The sequence below is a fragment of the Euleptes europaea genome, chromosome 11 (assembly GCF_029931775.1).
Source record: "Euleptes europaea isolate rEulEur1 chromosome 11, rEulEur1.hap1, whole genome shotgun sequence".
NCBI classification, from domain to species: domain Eukaryota; kingdom Metazoa; phylum Chordata; class Lepidosauria; order Squamata; family Sphaerodactylidae; genus Euleptes; species Euleptes europaea.
The window spans coordinates 28,217,888-28,245,746 of record NC_079322.1 but is presented as its reverse complement, the minus strand read 5'-3'; the positions used below and the strand labels follow the sequence as shown (position 1 = coordinate 28,245,746).

Here is a 27,859-nt window from a genome sequence, read left to right as displayed (position 1 = left end):
ATAGGCAGAATTATGTACTCTGTACAATATGCAAATATACATGCTTTCCTCAGCTTCCAGTGTGGTGTAGTGGTTAAGAGCAGAGGTTTGGAATGGTGGACTCTGATCTGGAGAACCGGGTTTGATTCCCCACTCCTCCACATGAGCGGCAGAGGCTAGTCTGGTGAACTGGATTTGTTTCCCCACTCCTCCACATGAAGCCAGCTGGGTGACCTTGGGCTAGTCACAGTTCTCTTAGAGCTCTCTCAGCCCCACCTATCTCACAGGGTGTCTGTTGGGAGGGGAAGGGAAGGTCATTGTGAGCCAGTTTGATTCTCCCTGAAGTGGTAGAGAAAGTCTGCATATAAAAACCAACTCTTCTTCTTCTAATCATTGGAAAGGATAAAGACCAAAGCCATTGGAAATTCAGCTCAACTTACTTTGGGCTTCTTGAGATTTCACTAGGCATAGCCTGTGTTTTCTGCAAAGAGACAAAGGCCAGATAGAAGCCTGGGTCACCCCTTCTCCACTTGAAATTGCAACCTCAGGGCAATGTGTTTCTAGTGGGTAAGGAATCAACTTGTGAGCTGGGTCGCCAGCGCGGAAACAGCATGAACGAGAAAAGGGGTCACACCATTTCTTTTTTTAAATTTTGCATTTACTGTCTAAAGCCCTTCTGATTATGACAGAATGTAAGCAGCTCCGTGTAAACTTCACAACATAATGCACCAAATGTCGCGTATCCTGTCCTATGAAGGAAAGCAGGCTACATGCAGCTTTGTTAAGACACAGTATGTTGTGGACACAAATGCTAATAGCACAAGTAGCAGCTGGCAAAGCCACCATTACGTCAACCAAACGGACAAGAAGGAGCTAATGTTGTTAGCCTCACACAAAGCCTTAAATTGTTCGCGTAAGGAAAACAGAGCCAACCCCTGCCCCGAAGCCATGGATATTATGCCCACTCCAAATTCCACAAAAACATGTTCTTACTCATCCTAAACTGCCAAATCTATACGCATGTAAGAGCACATTTGAATAATCTCTATTAAATCCCCATTAGCTAGAATCAAAACAGCTATACCCCTAAGCCACTTAAATTCTCTTAGCGTCTCTCTCTCTCTCTCTCTCTCTCTCTCTCTCTCTTGTTTTGTTTCGCCATCAAAGCAAGCGGTGTCAATAAGGCTCAGTGGTAGCCTCTGACTGCCACCACCTGTTGGCTTTGGGGACTGCCCCTATTCCATGATGGTAATAACCTTTTCCACGGTTATTCCTTTCACTTGGGTGGAGTTGAGTTTGGCCACTATCTTTTTGATCCCTGTTTTCCTCGGAGCGCATATAATTTTCGATTTAAAGATGTCACCAGGAGCCACATCCCTAAGAAGGGGAAAAGAAGCAAAAACAAAAACATATGCATGTTATTATACAGGATAACCATTAATGTACTTGCTGCTGTAGGCCCAATCCAAATCCTTGTGCCATGAACACATGTGCATTGGCAGACACTGAAATGGAGGGCTTCTCAAGCCAAGCATGTGTTGGACATATATGTTTCTTTAGGGAGGGGCTGAGGCTCAGTGGTAGAGCATCTGCTTGGCATGCAGAAGGTCCCAGGTTCAATCCCCGACATCTGCAGTTAAAGGAAATAGGCATGTAGGTGATGTGAAAGACATCTGCCTGAGACCCTGGAGAGCCGCTGCCAGTCTGAGTAGACAATACTTATTCGATGGACCAAGGATCTGATTCAGTATAAGGCAGCTCCATGTGTGTTATGAGGGAAAACCATGAGTACTGATTGAATCTGTCAGGTCTTTAAAAATATATATATACTGTTGCGGGGCTGGGGACGACGACGACCAATTTTATTTGAGTTGGGAGAAGGACTTTCCCCCCTGATCTAAATAACATACACACCAAGGCAGCTCTTTCTTCCATGGGGTGAGGGATAGTGGTAGAAGGAACGCATAATTCTACCTGATTTCCAATTAGAACAAAGGTCCATCTGTAATAACATCCTGCTTTTCACAGTGACTCAAAACTCTCAAAACAAGGCATGAAGGTAACAGCCTTGCTGTCCTGTTGACCCCCAGCAACTGGTGTTCAGAGGCTGACTGCTAATAGCCACTATAGGTCTCTTTTCAATGCATCTGTTCAGTCCCTTTTTAAAAGACATCTAATGAAGGATCCAACACAACAATCTGGGGTGGTGAATTCCATAAATTAAGTATCCCACATCAATATAATTCTCAATGTGGCACCATCTGTGGATTCTTAAATCCAGAGGCTTGGACGATGGACAGACCTTTCTACAAATTTGAGAAAAGCATCATGTGGGATTAAAATCCTCCAGAATGATAGAAGCAGTGGCTGCAGTTTTAAGAAACGAATGCCCTCAGTGCCTGTTGCTAGGCAATCACAACAGATTTGCCAGCCTTCAAGCCTTGGTTTCCAACCACTAAAAAGGAGGGGGAGGGGCAGGACCCTTTCTAGGGCTGTTTTGGCCTTTGCGGGAGGATTCATCAGGGCCAGGCTTGGCAGTAACCACCAGGCAACTTGCCACCACACAATTTGCATGACTCACAATTTGCATGACTCACAATTTGCATGACTCACAGTAGCTGTTTGCTACTGTTCAAAAGCAGCCACCTCACAATAGTCAATGTGCTGTAGTGGTTAGAGTTTCAGATTATGGTCTGGGAAATCCAGGTTTGAATCCTCACTCTACCATGGAAGCTCATTGGATGGCTTTGGGCCAGTCACACACTTTCAGCCTTCCCTTCCTTACAGGGTTGTTGTGAGTATAAAATGCAGGAGAGGAAAATGATGTTACCTGCTTTGGGTTCACATTGTGGAGAAAGGAAGGCTATAACTGATGTAAATAAATAAGTAATATAGCTGAGGTTGAGGAGGCAGATAAAATTTTGGTTGGTTTTTGGGGTGGGAAGGAGAGAAGGAAGCAGGGAAAGTTGAGGTTATAGGGGTTGCTAGCAGGAGGGAAAGAGGAAATAGTGGAAGGAGGGAGATACAGGGGAAAGTGAAGTGCCCTATGAATGGCCTTGCGGGTTCCCCAATGCGTAACTGGGCCTGTCCCAGTCCGACCTGGTGACTTGCACCACAGAACTTGGCCGTAGTTTTCTTGGGTAGAAAAGAAGGAAGGAAGGTAAGCTGAAGATGGGGTGGATAAAAGCAGGCAAGTTGGCTGGTGGGTGGGAAGGAAAGATGAGGATATGGGGGTTGCCAGGAGGAGGGGAAAAGGAAAGAGTATGGGGAACAGGACACAGGGGGAAATGAGGTTCCCCTTGCAAGTCCTTGCAGGTTCCCCATTGTACAACTCAACTTAGCTCAGCAGCTGGCATCACACAACTAAAGGTAAAGGTAGACCCCTGCACAAGCACCGGGTCATTACTGACCCATGGGGAGACGTCACATCCCAACGTTTACTAGACAGACTATGTTTATGGGGTGGTTTGTCATTGCCTTCCCCAGTCGTCTACACTTTACTCCCAGCAAGCTGGGTACTCCTTTTACCGACCTCGGAAGGACGGAAGGCTGAGTCAACCTTGAGCCGGCTACCTGAAACCGACTTCCGTCAGGATCGAACAGGTCATGAGCAGAGCTTGGACTGCAGTATGGCAGCTTACCGCTCTGCACCACGGGGCTCTTATCACACAGCTGGGTCATAGTTTTCCCAGGTAGAGGCTGCTAGGGGAAGAGAAGGAGGGAAAGTTGAAAACAGGGAGCATATAAGAGTAGGTTGATTGGTGGTAGGGAGGAGAGAAGGAAGTAGGGAGATGTGAGGCTGTGGGAGCTTTCAAGGAAGGGAAAGAAGAAATAGTGGGGTGGGAAAAATTAGATGCCCCTGCACTTGTAGTAATTAATTTTGTTTACTACCTGTCAACTTCACTGGATGACCTGAGTTCTACAGCAGAGGAAGAAAAAGCTCTATTTGCTATAGAATCATTAGTTGTGAAACCAATAAAAAGAAAAAAACTTGACTGATCCCTAAACAGTTCTCACCACACTGGAACTCTAGGTCTGATTCAGTCTACAGCAGCACCTTTTAGGTACATACCCTTGATCAAATGTTTCCATTCTAAAAATGCCCAAGCCTTCTACATGCAGTTTGCAGTTTTCCAAGGGAATGGGCAGTGTATTCTTGAAAATGAACGCACACTGGAAATCTTCATTAATCTTTGCGGTTTCTGGCATCTGCAGAACAAAGAGGGATCAACAGAAAAGGAGATTTGGTTAAAGAAAAGACGCGTAGCCTGTAAACGGAACAAACAAGATTGATTGATTCATAACCTTCGGCATCCATGTACGGACAATGAAAGAGCAAAACATAGGTGACTGAGCAAGATAGGAAAGAATATCTTCCCCATTCTTACAGGTGAGTCACAGAATAATCGCCCCCAGGGTTTGCATGAGGTTCACCCACGTGTGCGTCTCTCTTGCTGGTCTGGGAATATCCCTGGCGGATAGCAGGGCACATAGGGTTGCCAACCTCCAGGTACTAGCTGGAGATCTCCTGCTATTACAAATTATCTCCAGCCAATAGAGATCAGTTCCCCTGGAGAGCATGGCTGCTTTGCCAATTGGACTCTATGGTATTGAAGTCCCTCCCCTCCCCAAACCCCGCCCTCCTCAGGCTCTGCTCCAAAAACCTCCAGCCGGTGGCAAAGAGGGACCTGGCAACCCTAAGGGCACATGTGCTAGCCTTTGACCTGATGTTACAGGGAGTGTGTTGTAAGCATCTTCTCCAGTGCTTCTCTTTAGACTTCATTCAGATTTCCATTTCTTCTACCTTCAGTTTTTCCAAATGCATGGTATCTCAGCAGTATCTGCTATTACTTAATGCCTTACCTCCACTTTAAGAGGTGGGTATTGGAAGGTTAAAGCCAGCTCTTCCGTCAGCTTCTCATTGGTTTCTTGAACCTCCGCAATAATATTGACTTTGACCAAAAGTTCATCCTCTATCGCCATCAGTGCTTTTATATAAGCCTCAGGTGCTACTCTCAGAGGGATCTGAATAACTGTGTCAAACACAAAGCAGAGTCAGCTAGCAAGCAGAACGTATCTATTGCACAAGACAAGAGCAAAACATGGTGGCTGGCATATGAATAGTTTTGGATGATGCCCCTTCCTTGTAAGGAGAAGTGTCAGGAAAACTGGGGAGAGGCCTGCAAAGCAAAGCGCATGGACCTGTACAGGCCTTTCTTGGACCAGAAATCTCCCACTAGGGAAGAAGATCTGATCTCCTCTCTTTTCAGATGCATAAGAACAAAAGTAAGGCCATGCTGGATCAGACCAAGGGCCATCAAGTCCAGCAGTCTGTTCACATAGTGGCCAACCGGGTGCCTCAAGGAAGCCCACAAACAAGACAACTGCAGCAGCATTATCCTGCCTGTGAGCCAAAAACACCTAATATAATAGGCCTGCTCCTCTGATCCTGGAGAGAATAGGTATGCATCATGACTAGTATTCATTTTTACTAGTAGCCATGAATACCCCTTTCCTCCATGAACATGTCCACTCCCCTCTTAAAGCCTTCCAAGTTGGCAGCCATCATCAGATGCTGGGGCAGGGAGTTCCACAATTTAACTATGCACTGTGTGAAGAAATACTTCCTTTCATCTGTTTTTAATCTCTCACCCTTCAGCTTCAGCAGATGACCCCGCATTCTAGTATTATGAGAGAGGGAGAAAAGCTTCTCCCTGTCCACTCTCTCCATACCATGCATAATTTTATAGACCTCTAGCATGTCTCCCCTTAACCGTCTTCTTTCCAAGCTAAACAGCCCTAAGTGTTTTAACCGCTCCTCATAGGGCAGTTGCTCTAATCCCCTGATCATTTTGGTTGCTCTTTTCTGCACCTTCTCAAGCTCTGCAATGCATTCCATTTCCAAGTGGAAAAGATCACACATATCTACTGGGAGGTAGGGACGCAAACGATGGAAATGCATCTGCATGCACGCCCCTGTCCGCAAGCTATAGCTCAAAGAGTTGTGTTCCTTATCATAGAAAGAATCTCTTTGACAACCTATGAGGACTTCCTCCTCAAAAAGTGGGCAGCAGCATCCTAATAAAGATCACACAGATACTGATGGTGTTTTACAGTGCATACCTGGCTTGCCTTCTGTGTGGACAGTTTGCTTGATGGTTGCAAGGCTGGCCTCTACTTTTCCAGTATAGGACTCCATTTGACAAGAGGCAACGAGGTCAACGGTCCACGTGCCGGCAGATTCATTCTTTACAACAATATTCAGATCGATGGGATTCCCCGGCCACAAGGTCTCCTTGCCTTCCATCCCAAGTTGGAGGTTAGCCTTAAGAGGCTCAAGGGGAGGTGTTATTTCACAGATTCCCAGATTGCTAGAGTTTAGATAAGAGCAAGCAGTTTCTACCGCTTTCCTTTCCTCTGGAGAATCTGAAAAAATATATATCAGAAAACCTTGATGCCAGTTTTCAGCTTCATGAACAGATCCTCAGCCACTTTTTATCCAATGTAGATAGCGTGGTCAGCCATCATATCTTAAGACAGAGAAATGCAAACTGAATCTCCAGCAAGGTACGTCAAATATTGCATTCCATTCAAAGGATATGATTGGTAAATAAAATTTCAGACTAAGGTCCATTCCACATTACTGGCTTTGCCACTCTGTACACTCAACAGGGACTGCAGCCAACCTGGCTCTCTGAGTGTACTTGTATGATACATGCGTGACTGCCTCGTTGACAAATAATATTTGAGGTGTACAGGCTTTAACAGATCTTAGATGTACAACAAAAACAATGTAATGTGTGGGCTTAATATATTTTAGTTACTACTGATATTGACCAACTGACTTGAGACTACTTAAGGGGGTTTCAGAGGAAAAATGTTTACTCTTAACAGACAACAAAAGTCTTCTTGGAGAAGTTCCCATCTGGAACCCCCCCATTGGTGTGGGGAACACAATCAGCCATGTACTGTTCAGAGGTGCAGGATAAATACCAACATTTTCCCCCCTTGTCAAGCACCGCAACAGAGTAAAACATTGAAGAGAGAGAGTCACAGGGACAGGTCAGGCCCCCTCATGGCAGGGCAGGTGCTCAATCTTTCCCAGTCTCTCCTGTTTCTGTCCTTGAGGTCTGGAAAACCTTCAGAAAAGACTTGAGTTCCTGTGTGACCAATCAACATAATGGGAAGGTGATCCATAATCCACACAGACAGGATTGTAGCAATACTCCTCCTATTCTCTGTGAATTTACTATGGTATAAATTGTGCCACTGGCATCTAACCAAATTATAGAGAACTCTGTATGACATTAAATTTGAGTCTAAACGCACACAGGGCTTTTCCACATTCTCATTTTCTTGTCTGGTAAATTCCTGTTTCTTGGGGGAAATGGTCCTATTCTGTATGTGTTTTGCTCCTTCTAGTGGATGATTCATTATCACACAGGTTTATGCCCAGCATATCTTCCTGTAGATTTTAACTGCAGGATTTTATGCCATACATAAATTTGTGTGATATTGAATCGGCCACTAGAGAGAGCAAAACACATGTGGAACAGGAAAACTGCCCTGAAGAAATAGGAACTTACAAGTGAGGGAAGCAAGAATGTGGAAAATCTCTCACATACTGAATAATCACTTTCAATCCACATTAACAATTGTTTGCAAGTGGATTTTGCCGTTTCACACAGTAAGATCCAGCTCCAAAGTGGATTGACAGTGGATTATTCGGCATGTGTGAAAGTGCCTCTGGACCATACACAGATCTCGTCTCTTGCCTGATAGATAACTGTGTGGGCTCATCTCCCTGTTGTTTTGATTAGCTGTGGAGGAGGTCACATCCTTTTCTGTGGGCATGCCAACTTTCCAGGGTGCCTCCCCAAGGAATCTAAAATAATCTAAAATAATAACAGAATTCATTCAAAATATTGTCAAAGGCTTTCATGGTCAGAGTTCATTGGTTCTCGTAGGTTATCCGGTATGTGTAACCGTGGTCTTGGTATTTTCTTTCCACGGTTACACAGCCCGGATAACCTACGAGAACCAAAGAATTCATTCACATATTCTTCCTTTCTTTTCCAAAAACGTATCAAAAGGAATGGGGAAGCCATGGTGAGGTCAGCACTTCAATTTGTGAGAATACTCAGGGCCCTGGATGTGAGACCCACTTGATTCAGACATTTTAGAACTATACTAGCCAAGGATTGTGTGAAGATTCCTCTTATCAAGTGACACATTTCTCTCCTGATAAGCTTGCTCTATACTGTAGGTGTTCATGTTATTAGTAAGTTCCATCTGTGACAAGGGCTCTGTAACAGCCTTTTCACTGTCATTGGGTATATTGGCACTAGGAGGCATCAGAGCTTGTATCACATCTCTAAGGGCCAAACTACAGGTTAGGCTGAAGATGTCCCAATGGAGATTAGCAGCAGGACGCCAGCTGCAAGTTCACTATGGTAACTCAAGTGCCGCAGGGGCCTGATTCTCACTGGGACTATGGCGTGAGGGGAGGGGCTACTGCCTTTTCCCAGCACCATCTCCCCAACCCAAAATGGCCTGGGGGAGTGCTGTTTGCCTCTCACGGGCAAATGCCCCTCACTGCCTTATGGCTGCAAGTCCCCATTGCAAGCACATGTAAAATTTAACATGCAGTTTGGGCCTAAGATGGGTGGAAGTGAAGGGTTTCTGTCACAATTGTAATATGTATTAGTGTACTGTGGTGTTATAAAATTTATCTGAAGAACAACGAACAAGCAAGATTATGGGACTGTTGATCTTGTGTTCTCCTGACACTTATTCGTTTTAGAATGTTTGGTCTCAGGTGTTTGGTTCCCCCGCCCCCCAACCAAGAAAATGAGATGCTAAGGGCTAATGTAGGGCCAAACTAGATGAGACGGGTGTCCCCAAGTTTGCCTCATGCATGCACTGCCATTTTAGAGAGTAGGTTCCCCCTCCTTTAAACTGCATTGCAGAGCCCCGATTCTGGTCAGGACTATGGTGGCACAGGGGGAGGTGAAGATCCTGCCTCCTCCCCCCTGGTGCTGTTCTCCCAACCTGAAATGGTGCTGTATGTGTGTGTGTGTGTATGGGTAAATAACACGCCACATGGGAACTCACTCTCTAAAATGGCAGAGTGTCCCTGAGGCAGACTCAGGGACATCCGCCTCGTTTAATTTGGCCCTTGATCCTCCTTTCAGTCCCTAGTAATACGAGGGCATGAGATCAAAACTAGTTTAGTTGAGCTTATTTATACTACTGCCTTTCTACCTCAGTAAGGACACTCAAAAGGTAGTTCACAGATAGGGTTGCCGTTTCTTCTGCCCCCACCCCCTGTAACTAGGGTTGCCAATTGCCAGGTAGTAGCAGGAGATCTCCTGCTAATTTAACTGATCTCCAGCCGATAGAGATCAGATCACCTGGAGAAAAATGGCCGCTTTGGCAATTGGACTTTATGGCATTGAAGTCCCTCCCCTCCCCAAATCCCGCCTTCCAAAAATCTCCTGCCGGTGGCGAAGAGGGACCTGGAAACCCTACCTGTAACCCATCCTGACTCTGGTGAGCAGTTGGGGGAAAATATGAGGGCTGGAACAGCATCCCATGACATCACAACAACATTTCCAGCTTTGTAACTGGAAGTAACTGAAAGCGATGTCAGACTTCAGACAGAGTTTTGTGTGAGTCTTAGAACGTCTGTTGACACGGTGACACCATTTCAGTTTCATGACTGGAGATGATGTCATGGGACACGATTCTGATGAGTCTCTGCGCACCGAAGTATCCTAGTCTTCTTCGCAGAAGAAAATCACATCTTCATAAATATCAACCAATATCAGATATGCTATAGATTTTTCAGTCAACACCAAACTAAAATATAGATCAGAAGAGCAGAGAGGAAAGAACAGAATTTCCATCCACCACATCATTACCATTTAAGAAAACATCCACACAAATCTCAAATAGAAAGCAATGTAAGCTTAGTGCTAGGGGAACTTGGTGTCCCCAACAAATGCCTACCACAGATCATCTGTAGGGTTGCCAACCTCCAGGTAGTAGCTGGAGATCTCTCACTATTACAACTGATCTCCAGCCAATAAAGATCAGTTGACCTGGAGAAAATGGCCGCTTTGGCAATTGGTCTCTATGGCATTGAAGTCCTTCCCCTCCCCAAACCCCGCCCTCCTCAGGCTCCACCCCAAAAATCTCCAGGTATTTCCCAACCCGGAGCTGGCAACCCTATTCATCTGTCAGGTGACTTTTCCATCAACTTTGGAAGAGTCACATGACCTAAGGCCTTGCCTTTGTTTTCTACTCTTTGAGGGGAAAATAAAATGTATTGGTCACCTTCTGGGAATTTGTATTGAACTGTGATGTCTTCGCGGGTGTTCTTCCCAACTGCTTTTGTGCTGATGCTCTTCCCGATCACTTTGGTCTCTTCACGCAACTTGACATATTTGTTTTCTCCATCCACATTCTTTACAAGCCAAAAGACCCTGTCTGCATTCACTTCAGCAAACACGAACTTGGAGTCATGGGGAAGATAGACTTCTCCCCTTTTGATTGCATTTACTGGACAGGGGCCACACTGAAAAATCCCTGCAGAGAAGATTAAATGTTAACATTTTTTTCTAAATGTATCCAAAGTTCATTGGCCGTTTCTTCCACAGCATAATCTTCACGAGAAAGTCTCTGTGACCTGTAATTTTGTGTGTTCGTGGAAATACCTGACAACTTTTATGGGCTTTCTGACATTAACAAGGAAAGTCCTAACTGAATTGCACTGTGGACAAGGTGTTGCTTCTGACAATCACACTGATTAATAGGGTTGCCAGCCTCCAGGTACTAGCTGGAGATCTCCTGCTGTTACAAGTGATCTCTAGCCAACAGAGATCAGTTCGCCTGGAGAAAATGGTCACTTTGGCAATTGGACTCCATGGCGTTTAAATCTGTCCCCTCCGCATACCACACCCTCCTCCGGCTCTACCCCAAAAACCTCCTGCCGACGGCAAAGAGGGACCTGGCAACCTCACTGATAAATGGTGACTGGACCCCTCTCAGTTTTATCATCATGGCCTACTTGTATTTCCAGTTGCACATTGTAATGCTTTTGAGAGCCAGTGTGGTGCAGTGGTTAAGAACAGTGGTTTGGAGTGGTGGAGTCTGATCTGGAGAACCGGTTTTGATTCCCCAGTCCTCCACACGAGCGGCGGAGGCTAATCTGTTGAACTGGATTTGTTTCCCCACTCCTACACATGAAGCCAGCTGGGTGAGCTTGGGCTAGTCACACTCTCTCATCCCCACCTACCTCACAGGGTGTCTGTTGTGGGGAGGGGGAGGGGAGGTGATTGTAAGCTGGTTTGAGTCTTCCTTAAGCGGTAGAGAAAGTTGGCATATAAAAACCCACTCTTCTTCTTCTTCTGAATGTGGTTGTACAATACCCATATGTAATTTTATTACTGAACATCTCATAGCTTTTGTGGTAATTTCATGATTAGTATTTTGGCATTATTGTCCTATGGGATATCTCTCCCCACTCCCATTTTTTCCCTTTTAGTTTTGGTCTTTGCGGTTGGGCTGCAGTTCTGTACACCCACACAAACGCCCCAATAAGTTTTATGAGTCTTCCTTTCAAAGACAAAACGCAAACTACTACAAAGATACAGTAAAGAAATGTTCTGTGAGAAGCTATGACAGTCAAATCAATGCTCAGTTTCTCAGAATAGGTTTTCACACAGGAAGCACAGCTCATTTGGCTGTCCTGGGCCGGTTCATTTTTGAGGTGGAGGAGTTGGTAGCAGAAGTGAACTTTTCACTCTCTCAGTGTTCAAATGAAATGGCCTTGGCATCAGTTACTACGTAATGAAAAATAATAACATTCAGTTAATAAAATTAACATTCAGTTAATTTTCAGGATGGTGTGACAGCTAGCACTCTTACCACACACTGTGGGGGTGTGTGTTTTCATCTTGTTAATAGTAAGGAAGGGGAGTTATCCTGTGATGATACATTCAGTTCAAAAATCCCCACAAACTGAAACACTGTTCTGTCACAGGAACTGTGCGGTTCGATATTTGTCTGTTTTCACACTTTGCAAAAAATGTCTGGCATGGGGGACATCTCTCTTTTCTGAGAAGAAATGTGTAAGCTCTCTTCTAATGGGAGCGAATTACTTCCATTCTGTGTGGGGAAATCTGCAAGTCCCTATGCTGAACGTGACAAAGAAGTGCAAAATTAGGGTTAGTCTGGCACAGTCCCTCACCCCCATTTCATCGTCATCCCCACAAGGGGACAGAACTGTGAGGACATGTCCTAGGGGAAGCTGCCTCGAGCAGTTCCTCTGATAATGTACAAACAATGGGTGTGAAGAGAAGCTGTTCCAGGACTTTAATTGTCCACCATGCCCTCTAAATCGACAACTAATCAACTGCCGGAGTCTAAGGCCATTTATTCATGGAAGGTTTTGCATTGGATTTGTCACTCTATTGATGCACATTTTCCCCATCTGAATTCTCAAAACTCTGCATGGCGGCTTATTGTTGAGGTTTGAGAATATGGATGGGGGGAAAGTGCATCTAAAGAGTGGCAAATCCAATGCAAAACCTTCCATGAATAAATGGCCTAAGGGACCAGAGAGCAAGGAGGAAACTCTCCCCAGCTCCCTGCTTTTGGTGGTAAAAGAGATTTTCCAGATTTCAAGTCTTTACATAGCACTGCATGGAAATATGGGTCACCCGTGCCCTTGGATGCTGGACACTATGAATTATTCCCCGGTTCAGTAATCCATACAGTTTATGACTTGCTTTACAGGGGATATTAATGGCACTCTCTTCCTCACACTCATCTTTCACCCTCCCCTTACTTTGGTCCCCTGACATTTTGGTTTAAATTCAAGTTTATTTATTTACAACATTTATACCCTGCCTTCATCAGGTCCCTCAAAGTAGGTAACACACATGATTAAAACACGTCTTAAAAACATTAAAACCAAATAAAAACACATCATTAAAACAATTAAAACCAAAGCTAAAATACACATACAAAAAAAAATAAAAACAATAAGTTGTCTCTTTCTACCTCCCCTCAGTCTGTTAAATGAGAAATAATCCCACACTTCTTTTGCACATTTGCTCCTGGTAGCCATGGATGCAATTCCCAGCCTAGCAGACGCTGTCAGGAATCCTGCTTCCATCTCTATAGAAACTGACAGCACAGACAGGCATTTGGGCAAACAGAAGCAGCAGGAAAACAGCACAAATCTCCAGAGCTTGGTGCAATGCTGGAATACAGAGCATGTGGCTTGGCAGTCTGGAGGAATCAGGACAATTGTGAAGGCTCCCTTGCAAGTTGGCTTTTATTTTATGGGAAACAGAAGTGTGCCTTCAAGGCCCATTTAGCCTTCACAGTTCGCAACACCAAGCTATGGGTTTTTCCGCATGACCAGCCACCACAGGGTTCTCTCTAGCACACTTATCACAGAATCATAGAGTTGGAAGGGACCACCAGGGTCGTCTAGTGCAACCCCCTGCACAATGCAAGAAATTCACAACTACCTACCACCCCACACACACCCCAATGATCCCTACCCCGTGCCCAGAAGATAGCCAAGATGCCCTCCCTCTCATGATCTGCCTAAGGTCATAGAATCAGCATTGCTGACAGATGGCCATCTAGTCTCTGCTTAAAAACCTCCAGGGAAGGAGAGCTCACCACCTCCCGAGGAAGCCTGTTCCACTGAGGAACCGTTCTAACTGTTAGAAAGTTCTTCCTAATGTTTAGAAGGAAACTCTTTTGATCATGTGGGATGGACCCTTTCCCACTCCCACAGTTTAACATCACAGTGCCCGACAATGAGATGCAGAAAGGACATCAGCCTTCTTCCATCTGGTGTAGTTCTACTTTTCTTTGTTTACTGCCTATCTGGCCTTTAAAAAGAATCTCTCTCAAGAGAGAAATGTGCCGTCGCGCATATTCCCACTACCACTTATGCCTGTCGTGGCCATGTGACGAGGGCTGTTTCCCCAGAACTTTTCATTACAAGTGGACAATGCCGACAATTTTGTCATGGGCCACCAGAAGCCGCTGGAAGAAGACATGATTGGGCTTCACTATGAAGTGAGCCAAGGGTGGTGGAAACAAGCCGTGTTCCCTCTTCCTCACCCATATTTTAATGTGAGCTGTAGCTTCAAAGAGAGTGGAATCATGCTTGAGGAAGGAAAATTCCCTGCCTCTCACTCCCGCTGCAGCCTCCTGTGCCCCCCCTCCTGCAAGTCAGTGGACCAAAGGGAAACCACATGGGGGCAAACTGGGAGTCTGCAGGACCCTTTCGGCAAAACACCCCTATCCTCTAGAGAGATCAACGGGGTTGTTGTGAAGATAAAAGGGAGGGAAAGAGGGCAATGTAAGCCATTGGGGAGGAAGAAGGGTTATGGGGTAGGAACAATAAGTAAATACATTTTTAAAAATACAAACAGAAATTCCATTTTGTCAAGCAAACGACTATTTGCTGGTATACCCATAGACTTCAATGTGCCAGCAAATAAAAGAAAAGAAAAAAAGATGCCAGGTGACAGTTTTAGTGTCATGTAAAACCCCTACGTATTTCGCTGTATACGTTTCTTCAGGAGGATCAGAGTTCCAGAACTCAATTAGTGTGGAAAGGGTCAGCACAAAGGAACTCCGATCCCCCTGATCAAGCTTATACAGCAAAGTGTGTAGAGGTTTTACATGACGATGAAGCTGTCACCTGGCCTTTTTTTTTGTTGTTGTTCCTTTTTTTGGTTTGCTGGCACGTTGCTAGGTATAGCCCTATGTTTCTTTTCTCTCATAGACTTTAATGGTTCCGAAATCAAAGTGGCCTGGATCAGAAAGTCTGAATCTGACATATCCCTTTGTCCACCTCAGAATTCAAGAAGAGTTGGTTTTTATGCCTCGCTTACCGAAATGAGTCTCAAAGCAGCTTACAATCACCTTCCCTTCCCCTCCCCACAACAGACACCGTGTGAGGTAGGTGGGACTGAGAGAGTTCTGAGAAAACTGTGACTAGCCCAAGGTCACCCAGCAGGCTTCATGTGGAGGAGTGGGGAATCACACCTGGTTCTCCAGATTAGAGTACCCTGCTCTTGATCACTACACCATGCTGGCTCTCAAGTCTTTTATCTATCTCTTTTATTGATCTCTTTTATGTATCTCTAGCTAATTCATGAAATAGACTTTATTATACACATCTGCATGTTATCAGTAAAACTTTATCCAAAGGATCAAATTTGTGTTTCAGTTCCATAGACTATGGAATCAATTAACACAGGGCTTGATTTATTTTCTACCTTGACCAATTTAACCACATGTGCATTTGTATCTTCTGTTTCAGTCTTACCTTGGCTCAGCTCTTGAGGTGTGGCATCGATCGCCTGCCAACCGTCAAAGCCTTTGGGCAAGTCTGGCCTTTTCATCCAGGCCTCATTCCAGACATGGAAGTTCCTGCGCAAAGGGTAGGTTTCAGAATTGAAAACGAAAAAGTTATTCCCTATTGCAATTTCGCATCAGCCGAACATGGATCAGACCCTACAGCTGTAACTGCAGACGCCCAGGATTCAACCTGGCACCTCTGGCAAACAAAGCACCAGCTTTGCCACTGAGCTAGGTCCGCCCCCCACCCCACTAAACACTTATGAAAATGATCCACTTGGCTTTCTGCAGACAGGTTGTCACATAGAGTGGAAGCACAAAGTGGCCTGACCTCCATTCTAGGCTGTAGCTGCAATAGGGTGACGTGTAAAGCCATTCACGATCAGCTTTTGGGTAGGGATAGGGTTGCCAGGTCCCTTTGCTCCAACAGTGGGAACTTTGTGGAGGCGTGGTTGGGGGTGCATGATACTCACGCGCCCCCTGCGCAACGCACACACGCGCCCCTGCACAATGTGCAGTGATGCAGTTGCTCTAGCAATCTCCACCGAACTCCATAGTTTTGCTGGAAATTGCTAGAGCACCTGCGTCGCTTCCAGGTAAACATGGAAACAATGTTGGCACAGCACGAGGGTCGCACATGCGTGTGTTGCGCCCCTCCCCCTCTACCTAGCATTCTTTTGCCCGCCAACCCTCAGCTGGTTGGTGGGCAGCCTGGAGGATTGGCGGGCTTTTGCCCACCCCCACTGGGGAATTGGTAAGCCTCGGTAGGGATGTGAGGGGGTTGATTTCCACAAATTCCCCCTTCATACAGGAGACCTCTGATTCCTTCCCTACACTGTTTCTGAGGGCCCTCCATGCCCCACAAGCAGTGTTTTGGGGGCATATGGGGCTGCTGTGGAAGGGAGAATTGGCAAAAATCCCCACCATGCACCTGTGGAAATTCTAAGTGGGATCCAAGCCATTATATTTCCCCCTGAATGAGAATTTAAGAAAAAGATGAACTCAGTCGCATATAGTGCTTTACCAGATAGAGTCTGATGTTAAGTCCTCCACTTTTTCTCCCTTTTCATTCAAATAGATGTCCACCTTCAGGTTTTCCTCTGTATCATGAGCGGAAGCAAAGTTGCTCACACTTCTGGCTGGGATCCCCAGACTTCGCATGACTGAAATGCAGATAAAAGGTATCAGCTCTCGATCGTTCACTTGCCCAAATCCCGTTAGTTATATCCATTACAGCTTATCATTCCATTATGAGGCTACCGAAGGGATGAGACATGGTATGAAAGGGACGGTGTTCCATGTCCAGTTACCATGAATGTAAGAATATAAGAGCAGCCATGGGGGATTAGACCAATAGTACATCTAGTCCAGTATTCTTTCCCCACAGTTGAGAACCAGGACTACGCCAGCAATGGAATTCAGAGGGTTGCTTCCTCTGGGCATGGAATCATGATGGCTACTAACAATTGCTGGATCTGTCCATGAGGTTCCGTCAGCTGGAAAACCCACAATGGAGCAACTGTTTGAGTGGGTTGAGTGCAGTGCCACAATTTTAGAAGGTCACTAAACATCAGAACAGTAGAACCCCCCTGCTCGAACTGACTGCTGGCCTACCTAGTCCAGCATCCTGTTTCACTTAATGTCCAACCAGGTGCCACTGGAAGACCTATGTCCAAATTTCTGAGAGCGATTTTACAGGTTCCAAAATGTGTCTCAAATGCCTGGATCAGATTAGAGACTGGAATGTCCACTCATTTATGGCTAAAAGGAAATCTGAATCCCCAGGGTCTCTTTCCCCTGATTTTTAGAGATAATTTTCAGTCAGAATGGCTACATGCTGTTTTGAATTATATTAGGAACTTAGGTCTATCCCCTCAAGCCCTTCTAAGTAGTGGGCTTGATCAAGCAAAACAACTGATCAGGCAGAAGATCGAAGACACCAAGCGTCAAGCTGATACATCTAGAACACCAGATTTCATATGTCCACAGAGTGCCAAATATGTGGTCGCTCCAGAAGCCTATTTGGTCACATTGGAATCCAATAACATCAGGAGAGCTTTCACACTTGCCAGGTGTGTGGCACTCCCCTCTGCGGTACTTGAAGGTAAATTTAAGAAGATCCCTTTTATAAAAAGAAAGTGCCCATGCTTGCTCCAAGAGGTGGAAACGATTGAACATATGCTCCTACAGTGTATCTTCTACAGGGAGGCTAGAATTAAAAGGTTTAACCCTCTGTTAGAAAAACTCTCTAGAGAAACTGACAAAATTAAAATAGACCACCTGTTAGCAGGCAATAATCCCCAGATCTAGATCCAGGTCGCTAGATACTGCATGTTAATATGTAGAGCTTGGAAATTACAGCAGTAATTTTTAACTTTAATTGATTTATTTTAACAATGGTCATATTCTTTTTTTGATAGTATTCCTGTGGTTTGTCTTTAAATTTGCCTTGTCTTTATGAGTAAGGCTGAGGATATGCATTTCTGTATTTTTATAATGCTGGTCAAATGACCGTAATAAATTGAACTTGGAAGACCTATGAGCTCGGCAGACCTTACCCTATTGGATCTCTCCAGTACCTGGTATTCAGAATTATACTACCTCTGAAATGCACTTCCTACCTGTAGTAAGCACTCCAGAGAAAACCCAACACTGACCAAAGTTGACAGTTTTTTTGGTTTTGTAATACTGCTGCAAAATTGGGGCACTTCCTGTCCAGGCCAGTGGGGGAGTACCGCCAATGTAGCGTCCTGACCAGTTTCCGAAAAGCACTCCCGCATCGTCGTTGGAATTAACCTAAAAAGAGACACACATCAAAAGAACAAAGCCGAAGAAAACAAAGCCAGGTAGCCTGACATCTTCCTTTGCCTTTGTTATTTGGGCAACCTTCCAGAACAACTGCACCATTGCTGAAACATCAGCTGATGGATGCTTCTCTGCCTCCCCAGCAGACATCACACTGGGTCTTCAATCCCCCCCCCCCCCAAATCCTATTATTTAAATAAACTGGGATGTGAATTGCAATTTGGGGAGTTATAATTTTAAATCTTAAAGGTCAAGAACGGAAAGCATTTTTTGTACAATGAGAGTGATTGGTATAGCCATGGTTCAGTGCTATAGTTTCACAGGTTCCATCCATGACATACATCTGGAGCATAATAATGTGGTTGCCACAAAGGTTGCATCCCTGCTTAAAGTATGCCCATTGCCAGTTATTGATTCGCTAATTCCCCCATATAACAATTCATAACTGGGTATTTTGGCTAATACACCCTGCACACAAATTCCACAGCAAATGCAGAATAAGTATCTCTAACCACGACTGTGTGTGTGTGTGCGCGTGCTGTCAAGTCACCGCTGATTTATGGCGACCCCGTAGAGTTTTCAAGGCAAGAGACGTTCAGAGGTGGTTTGCCATTGCCTCCCTTCAGGTAGGCTGAGAGAATTCTGAGAGAACTGCCCAAGGTCGTTCAGCAGGCTTGGCATGCAGAAGGTCCCAGATTCAATCCTCAACATTGCCATTAAAAGGCTTACACGGCAGGAGATGCGAAAGATCTATGCTCTGAGACTTTGGAGAGCTGCTGCCATTCTCAAGAGACAATACTGACCTTGATGGACCAAGGCAGCTTTATGTGTTCACCTGAACTCCCTGCCCTAATGCCTTGAGGGCATTCCTGTACCAGAGTACCCTTTCACACCGCTTTACTGGGCAATTCTATAGCTTCATTCCCAGGTCAGTATCAGAAAGCAAAACAAGACCGCGGGCCAATTCCAGCAATGAGGAGAGTGCTTACTTCCCTAGCAAATATCTGGATGGACTTGGACTTGTGGGTCAGACTCAGAGCAGTAGCTAGACTTCCCCACTAGGTGGGGCTACAGCATTTCCAGATGAAGCTGGACTCTCCCTTGCTAATTTGCATGGGGAGGGGTGGTACAGCTGTCAAGATTGGGACTCAGGCTGAATATGTGGGCTACCCCTTTCCCTTTGAAGTACCTTGTCATCTTCATAACTTAAAAGAGGGATTTTTGTTGTGCTAGAACATTTCTTGTTCTAAAGCCAACTCGTTCTTTTAAAATGCTGTTCTTTAAATGAAAACTGCTTTGGCATAAATGAAAAGCCTGTTTAAAAAAAAAACCTAGGGGAAGAGAAATAGTGTCCTGGGTGGGCAGCACATTCCTTGACTCTGCTCTTGCCACAGTTCTGACCTGTTCCCAGAGAGTCCCGTCTGCTTGACCTCTTCTCAGCAACATTTAAATGCTAATTTCAGATGGGGCATTGTGATCCAAGGAGGGAAGGTGATCTCAGAAGCTAAGCAGGATCAGTACTTGGAAGGGAGACCACCAGGGAAGGCTCTGCAGAGGAAGGCAATGGCAAACCACCTCTGCTTCTCACTTGCCTTGAAAGCTCCTTGTTGAGGTCACCAGAAGTCAGCTGTGATTTCACAGCACTTCACACACACACACACACACACACACACACACACACATTGTGATCTAAACATGTGGAACATTCCACCTGCCAGCATCCAGGGCTATACAGCACATGGTGTGATAACACACAGAGATGCATTTCAACATGACTTCCTATGCATGGAATGTCTGCACTGACAAGAGATTTTCTATGGCAGTCATAACCAAGGAGATGAGAGTGGTTTGGGGCGGAACCATTTTCTTCTCCATGAACTAACAGGGACCGATTTGAATCAGACCATTGACTGAAGGACATACCAAAGCAGACATGCTCCTGGAGATAACGACAGGATCCTTCCTTGCTTTCTGCTTGAGCTGGCTTTTGTCCAGAAGGTGCATGCAGCAGTCCAAGACATCTTCTTCAAACTGTGTGTGTTGTATGTAGGGAAGCGGAATTAGTAAAAAGTGAAGTTTAATTGTTCTTAAACACGTTTATTTTTTATTTCATTAGTAAACATTAGTAAGAGGCTTTTGAGGTTTAAATTCTTCCTATTAAGTAACACCTTCTATTAAATACTTATTAGGAAAGAGTCTTATTAGGAAGTGTTTTGGTGCTTTTAAACAGTGAGCAGTTTTTAATCGGAGGACACGGATACTTCTAAGTCCGATGCTGGTAGCTACAGGAAGTGTTCTGTATGGACAACATTCTTTTTGGATGTGACCAGGGCTCACTCTTTATACATGAAACGTAGAAATATTCAGGCAAAGTATCACACCATTTAAAGACTTTCCTCTGAGAAGGGACAACTATATGCCAGTGAGCTACTGCAACCTAGTGGTAGGATGTTGAAGGTTTTTTTTTCTTTTCACAGGTTGCCATATTTGATTTGACAGACCCAAGCGAGTGTTGGAGACCAGTGCGAATCGTTGACTCACAAGGTATTCGTGACTGCACTCATTACTGTGCTGCCAGTGTAGCATCATTGTTAACCAAGGAACAACATATTATGAATAATCAAGCAATTCTTTCTTTCTTCAGATTGATGGAAGCCTTTGACGTCTCACAAACTACCTTAATTCTTGATTTACTGCAAGAGTGCTACATAATTGTCCAAAGCCAATCCATGGTGACATCAGAACTCAAGACCAAGCCAAACTGATTGTATGCTGCACTACGTGGGCTGCTACCACAAGGAGATCTTGCTCCACTTTCTCCTTCAAACCACAGCAGGTTGTATTTTGGCTTCCGCATAGGGTTGCCAACCTCCAGGTAGTAGCTGGGAGATCTCCTGCTATTACAATGGATCTCCAGCCAACAGAGATCAGTTCTCCTGGAGAAAATGACTGCTTTGGCAATTGAACGCTATGGCATTGAAGTCCCTCCCCTCCCTAAACCCCGCCCTCATCAGTCTCCACCCCAAAAATCTCCAGTTATTTCCCAACCCAGATCTGGCAACCCTACTTCCGCATGACATTTTCGTGCGTCTGCCAGCCTCCTGTGTTTTTCCTGGCTCTGCTGAGGGGCTCCCCAAATACTGGTACAATATTTATGGAAATCCATATCTTCCACACCATTTAGGAAATCCTAACCTGCCCATCCACACTTTCCCCAACCCTGCTTTTGGTACAATCTTTCAGGAAATAACGTACCAAAAGTCAGTTTGGGGAAAGCATGGATGGGAAGATGAGGGTTTCCTTGTCTCCCTGCCCACATCCAGCACCACACCCGGCACCATTTTTCCTCCTGCCTGCCATCCCCTCCCCATTCCCAGCTCCAGTGGGATTTCTGCCAGTTACAAAAAAATGGTGTGAGGTATATCACTATAGTGTTGAAATACTGTAGCAATGTATGTATTAGCAATTTTTGTTTAAGGCAGAAAGTCTGCTGGTGGTGAAGGGGGAGGGAAATGGGCAGTGGGATGGGAAAGCATCCTGTAAAGAATGTCTTTGCATTCATGGTGGCGATGGGAGGGAAACGAGGAACTGATCCTGGGCAGAAGCCACATTGGACTCTCAATTCTCCAAGAGTGGACCAAAAGGTTCCATTCTGTTTCACCAGTTAATAAAGCAAAAGCGATCACCTTACCTGTTTATATCCATCTAAGATGCACATGGATTTCACAAAACAGAGAAACAACACTTGCTTACGAGTAATGGATAGAGAGATGTGTGGTAGTTTTTTACCTGCCCAAAATTCCAAGGTCTTCCGTATATGTTTTTTGCTGATCCAACATAGATGTAGCCAGTATCACTGAGCACATACTCAGCTCTTTCAGCCTCATTGGGCATGAAAACAGAGTCAGCTAAAAGCAAAGGCATGAGAAAATCACTAGCACTGGTCAATTGACAGTCTGGCTGGAAAGAGACATTCTCACAGCTGGGCAGACAACACACTTATGGCTGTCAGACAGCCAGAGGCTAAAGTAAGACTAATGGACTAAAACCCAAATGGACCTTTGTAAACTATCAGGTTGTGTCCCCGCTTCCTTGTTATAAATGTGGATATGAAGACAGCGGCTACCATATCAAGACACTGGCTACCATAACCATATCTTAGTGACTTATATTTGTTTTCTAATGTTATTTTAGTGTTAAATTTTGTTGTTTCGGGGCTAACCTACACATTATGTTGGGATTTGTGATCCTTACATGTGGCTTAGACTTTAAAAGCAGGCATGAGAAGAGACGCATTTGAATCAGGGCCATTTCCCAGATCAAAATCACTCCTGCCCTCAACTTGCTATTAGCCCCAGTAGAGGGGAAAAGACAGGTAAAGAGAGGAGGCCTGTCTTTTTCCCCCTATTGGGCTAATAGTACCATGGGGTGGAGGTTGTTTCAGTCAGGGGAACTGAACAGAAGGAAACAAATACCTCCCCTTCCCAGTACCATGGCACCCATGTAAATCTGGGACACCCACCCCCCTTCAACTACATGTTGGAGGATCCAAGCATGCATTCCCAGTGTAATGTGTAGTTCTGTAATTATGTAACCTCAAATACAAATCAGACTCTGTGGGGTTCCCTCAATCCATAAGTTTGAGAAAGAACACTTACCCCAATGGTTCTCAAATGTTTTTACGTGGAATCCACTTCTAAACTTCTTCTACCTTTTGGGACCCAATACCATAGTGCTACTGGCCATCTGTTAAGACTAGGGTTGCCAGCTCCAGGTTGGGAAATACCTGGAGATTTTTGGGGCAGAGCCCCCAAAATTACACACGTTTACCAAAAATTACACGTTTACCGTGTGTAATTTTCTCTTGAAACACATCTTGCCCTCAGCTTAAATGGTGCGGTAATTATTATATTACCAGCAACAAAAACCAAGGGAGTCTCAGCCCAGTATTAAATATTGTTAAATTTCTTGAGGGATTGTCTCTCGCTGTTTTAGAACATGATATAGCCATAATCAGAAATTAAATTTATTTAGGCCATGTTGATTACCTTTACACCATGGGTTGAACAAAACATAGATAAAACTCTTCCCAGGCTGATAGATATTAGGCCCTGTTTTCACTTTCAGAAGGTATTTTCCAACAATTGCATCTGCTGGGCTGGTCACAATAATCAGGCACTATGGGAAATACAAGATCATCATTACCATAACACTATAATCCCATACAGCCTAATGGGGCATCTAATTCCTCTGAGTAAATGGGGGCTGTGCCTAGGGTTGCCAAGTGCCAGGTGGTGGCGGGCAAACCCCGGCCAATCCACCTGGCCGCCCGCTGACCAGCTGAGGGTCAGCGGGCAATCTGTGCAGGCAGGGACAGGTCACTTCTGGTTCACACCCGAAGTGCTGCATTGCAAAGGTCCGGTTTCCACTCAAACTCCCAGTTTGTGGCCCCTTGTGGTGCGTTTTACACCCGGAAATGCCACATTGCAACAGGCCTTTACCACTCAAACTGGGAGTTTGAGTGGAAACTGGCCCTTTGCAATGCAGCACTTCCGGGAGCGCGCAACCCACCCCCTCACCTCCACTCCAAAAACCTCCCACCGAAGAAGAAGAGGGACCTGGTAAGCCTAGCTGTGACTGAGATGCATAGGCTTGCCAAATGCCCACCAATCGACTGGGCTGCCGCTGACCTTCAGCTGGTTGGCGAGCAGAAGAGGGACAGCTGAAGGGGGAAGCAATGGCCACTTCTGGGTTAACTCAGAGGTGACATGGACGTTCTAGCACTCCCCCCCCAAAAAAACTCTATGGTTTCCATAGAGTTTTCAGAGGAGATTGCTAGAGCGTCCCCATCACGTCTAGGTTTACCCAGAAGTGATACAGATGTTCCAGCACACTTTATGGAAACCATAGAGTTTTTGGAGGAGATTGCTAGAGCGTCACTTCCGGGTGCAAAACGCATCACAAGGGGCCATTTGAGTGGAAATGCAGAAATCTCCTGCCGGTTGCAGGGGGGACCTGGCAACCCTGGAGATGCAAGAAATGGCATATAGAATGAAGGAGGAGGCAGTCTTCTTCCATTAAGGGGAAATGCATAGGCATCAGCAAGCAAATGGTGAAAACAAAATGGAGGATAGATCCTTGTGCTCAGTCTCTTGTTGCATGTGAACACAAGGGTCATAGTCAGTGCTGCTGAGCTCTTGTTTCATCATGTGTGAATGCCTTCTTCCTTGGCAGGGACAGCTTCATAAAGGCCAATTCATTGTTCCAAAAGGAAAGATGATGCCATTGCAGCTAAAGAAAAATTGCTCCACCCAACTTGTGAACCACTGGCTGAAAGCCAGCAAGGTATAGTGGATAGAGGGTTGGACTAGGATCTGAGAGACCCGGGTTCAAATTCCCACTCTGCCATTGAAACATGCTGAGTGACCTTGGTCCAGTAGGATTCTCTCAGCCTAACCTATCTCTCAGGGTTATTCTGAGGATAAATGGAGAAGGGGAGAATGTTGTGAGCCACTTTGGGTCCCCTGTGAGGAGGAAAGTGGGGTATAAATTAAGTGAAAGAACAAAATAAAATAAAATAATTGTGCTTGCCACATGATAGCCAATCACCAGGAGTAGTAAATCAGCACCTGCAATTTGTTACCGGACTCTCCAATGCCAGTCTAATTTGGGCTTTAATAGAGCATTTGCCACATTTTGCACCATTTGTGATCTATAGAGTAAAATCAGTACCACCAAACTGACACATTCTTCAAATCTGACTGGAAATGATAAAGTGATTATCAAACATCTTTAACGGAGTATATCACAGCCCAGTAAGTTTCAAGCTACAGTGTATTTCATCAGGGGATCCCAGCCTAGTGGAAGGATGAAAATGAGAGGTAGTCTGATCAGATTTGTAAAGACTGGCTTACCTAATGCAATAAACCCTCCAAGACAGCCTTCGTTATATTCCAGTGCATGGCAATATCATCTCCATTCAACTGATCTCATCCTCAGCACTTTTCTAGACTTTATCCACAAATAATTCACACTTCTTTGTCCACCTCCAGCCTCCCACCAACATCAGTGCAAACTCTTGCCAACAAGCAGGAATGACTGAGGATACAATCAGGTGATTGGAAGTGAAATTGCTGTGCTCACCTTTGGGTATTTTCTTGAATGTGTGCACTAGATTATCTGTCATGTTTTTAGCCACCTTCTCTCTAAGCAGTTCAGAGGGGCACATGTAATTCTTCCCTCCTGTGTTGTATCCTCATAACAAGCCTGTGAGGTAGGCTGATAAAGTGTCTGGCCTAAGTTCACCCAGGGAGCATCAAGGCTGAATGGAGATTTGAACCTGAGTCTCCCCACAGTCAAACACTTTAACCACTGTGCCGTACTGGCTCACACATTCACCAGATTCTGTAAATTAAATTTACAGATCTGATCCAGTTACTTCCAAATCTGTTTTTTTCCTCCCTCCCTGTCTCCCTCCCTCTCTCAAAGGATCTCGGGGCAATGGACATCATTCTACCCTCCACCAATTTATCTTCCTAACAACCCTGTGATGTAGGTATTGCTGAGAGAGGGGGTGACTGGCCTAAGATAGGGTTGGGAAATACCTGGAGATTGGGTGTGTGTGGAACCTAAGGAGGGTGAGGTTTGGGGAGGGGAGGGACTTCAGTGGGTTAGAAAACCATAGAGCCCACCTTCCAAAGTTTCTATCAGCTCACCTGGAGAGCAGCTGTAATAGTGGGAGATCTCCAGCCACCACCTGGAGGTTGATAACCCAAAGAACTTGCAAGGCAAAGTGGAGATGTGAACCTGGTTTTTCCAGGTCCTAATCTTAGACACTAATCACTACACCACACTGGTGCCAGATGATATTCCAGATGACATACCTGCTTCCCATTTGTTTGACTGATGGTGGCACGCCAGCGGTTAACCTCCTGCCCTTTTCTTGCATTTAAGGATAAAAGAGTCCCAGTTGATTGCTTTGGATTTTCACCTGGAGGAATTCCAAGTTCATAAAGGGTAAGGTTACAGCATGTCAGAGAATGGCAGGGGAGCAGCCTTCATCTGCAGTGTCTATTTTTGATAGCTATTCTAACACATATGTTACCAGCAACCACTTCCCGTTGGATGGAAACTGCATGTCCCTGTGAAGGGAGAGGGGTCAGCGAGAAGCTTCTAGGGTATCTGTACAGTTACATTATTCTTCTTTAGAGTCAGATACTGAAAAGGTACAAGAATGGCTGCATACATTAGTCCTAATATATAAGTTCTAGTGCAATATATCCAGTTTTCTATTTAGCAGAGAAACTAGCATCTGATGCAAAATCACAAGACTCTCAGTAAAACAACATGAAAAACATCAGCCTTCTAGCCCTTATGGTTGTGCAGAAAATGTTGTCCTTGTAGTAGTAATAGAAGAAGAAGCAGGAGCAGGGTCTGCTAAGATATCAGTGTGGGGGCTTGCTGAATTTCCCTCCCTATAGTGTAATATCAATACATTGTTAGACACTCTTACTCTAGTCTGTACCAGGTTGGTAAATTATCTGGAAGCCCCATCACGTAGATAATGGGATATCAACAATAAACAGCTAGAATATACACCCTTGATTCTATTGCTCTTTTCCATCAAGGCCCATAATTTTTCTTTCCTTCTTTACCACCTGAACCCTATGAAAAATATCCAAATTCCAATAAACTTCTTTCCAATATGTAATTCTAAGCAGATTTGTTTTAAAAACGGAATAAAAAATCTTTGCAAATTTGATTGAAGTTGTACAGTTTGATCCTTGTTGTAGAATATGGAACCTATTAAAAGCAGGAATCTGTATTCCCACCTTGATATGTTGTAATGCACAAAAATTTTTTTTGTGATCTTCTTACCAATACTGAGCTGTAGTGTGATTTTGTCCTGGTCTTTCAGCTCTCTGCTGAAGGTCAGCTTCATCTGAAACCCCTCCCCACGCCTCACAATCAGACTCGAATTATTGTAATCATTGGTGTGGTGGAGATGAGTGTTGTGTTCTCTGAGGAAATCGACTCCAACGGTCTTCAGGGGACCTCCTGAAAATAAGGACCAAGAAGATGGGGAGGGAGGGAAAGAGAGAGACAGACAGACAGACGGACACAGAAAGAGATTTTTACCATATTTTTATTTCGATATTTATGCCCCCTTTTAATTGTATTATGATTTGCTGTGGAGAGCCATTCCAGGACAGAAGGCTGGGCTGTAATTGCTGTTAATATATAAGTCAGATAGGGCTCACACAGTGAAGTTTAACAGTAGCAAGCAGACTGAGCTCGTAGCAAGTACAGGCAATTTCATGTTAGGACTCACAAAGGACAGCGTTATGACTTACTGGGTTGCCATTATAATGTCTACAATTGTCAACCCAAAAAATCTCCCTGTCCTAATAGAGGACTGTGATTAAGCAAATCATTAATTAAAGACTCCGGGAAGCATTTGTAAGTAAATTTGAACTCACGCCAATTGCCAGGCAATAGAAACACAGCTAGACTGTGCTCTGACTAGGGGGGAGGTTAAAAATGTATAAATGGCTTTTGGGGTTTTTTTTGACAGGCTGAAACTCACTCTTGTTGAGTTCTTGAATCTGTTTTGGAAGAGTACCTGTGTACTCCATAATGTCTGACTATATTCCACATTAGGTTCAGACAACTACTT

The 27,859-nt window shown here is 44.8% G+C and overlaps 1 protein-coding gene across 1 annotated transcript; it reads right to left on the bottom strand.

The window, feature by feature from the left end:
- Nucleotides 1-1,154: 1,154 nt before the first annotated feature.
- On the bottom strand, nt 1,155-27,818 carry TGM4 (transglutaminase 4). The gene is made up of 14 exons (XM_056857061.1): nt 27,770-27,818; nt 27,061-27,240; nt 26,067-26,173; nt 23,232-23,361; nt 21,973-22,091; nt 20,107-20,214; nt 18,000-18,174; nt 16,403-16,541; nt 15,347-15,450; nt 10,318-10,569; nt 6,103-6,405; nt 4,843-5,012; nt 4,052-4,188; nt 1,155-1,356 (listed from the first exon to the last, which is right to left on the bottom strand). Exons 1-14 carry the CDS (start codon nt 27,816-27,818, stop codon nt 1,215-1,217), a joined length of 2,115 nt encoding a protein of 704 aa, XP_056713039.1. The 3' UTR covers nt 1,155-1,214.
- Nucleotides 27,819-27,859: the final 41 nt, after the last annotated feature.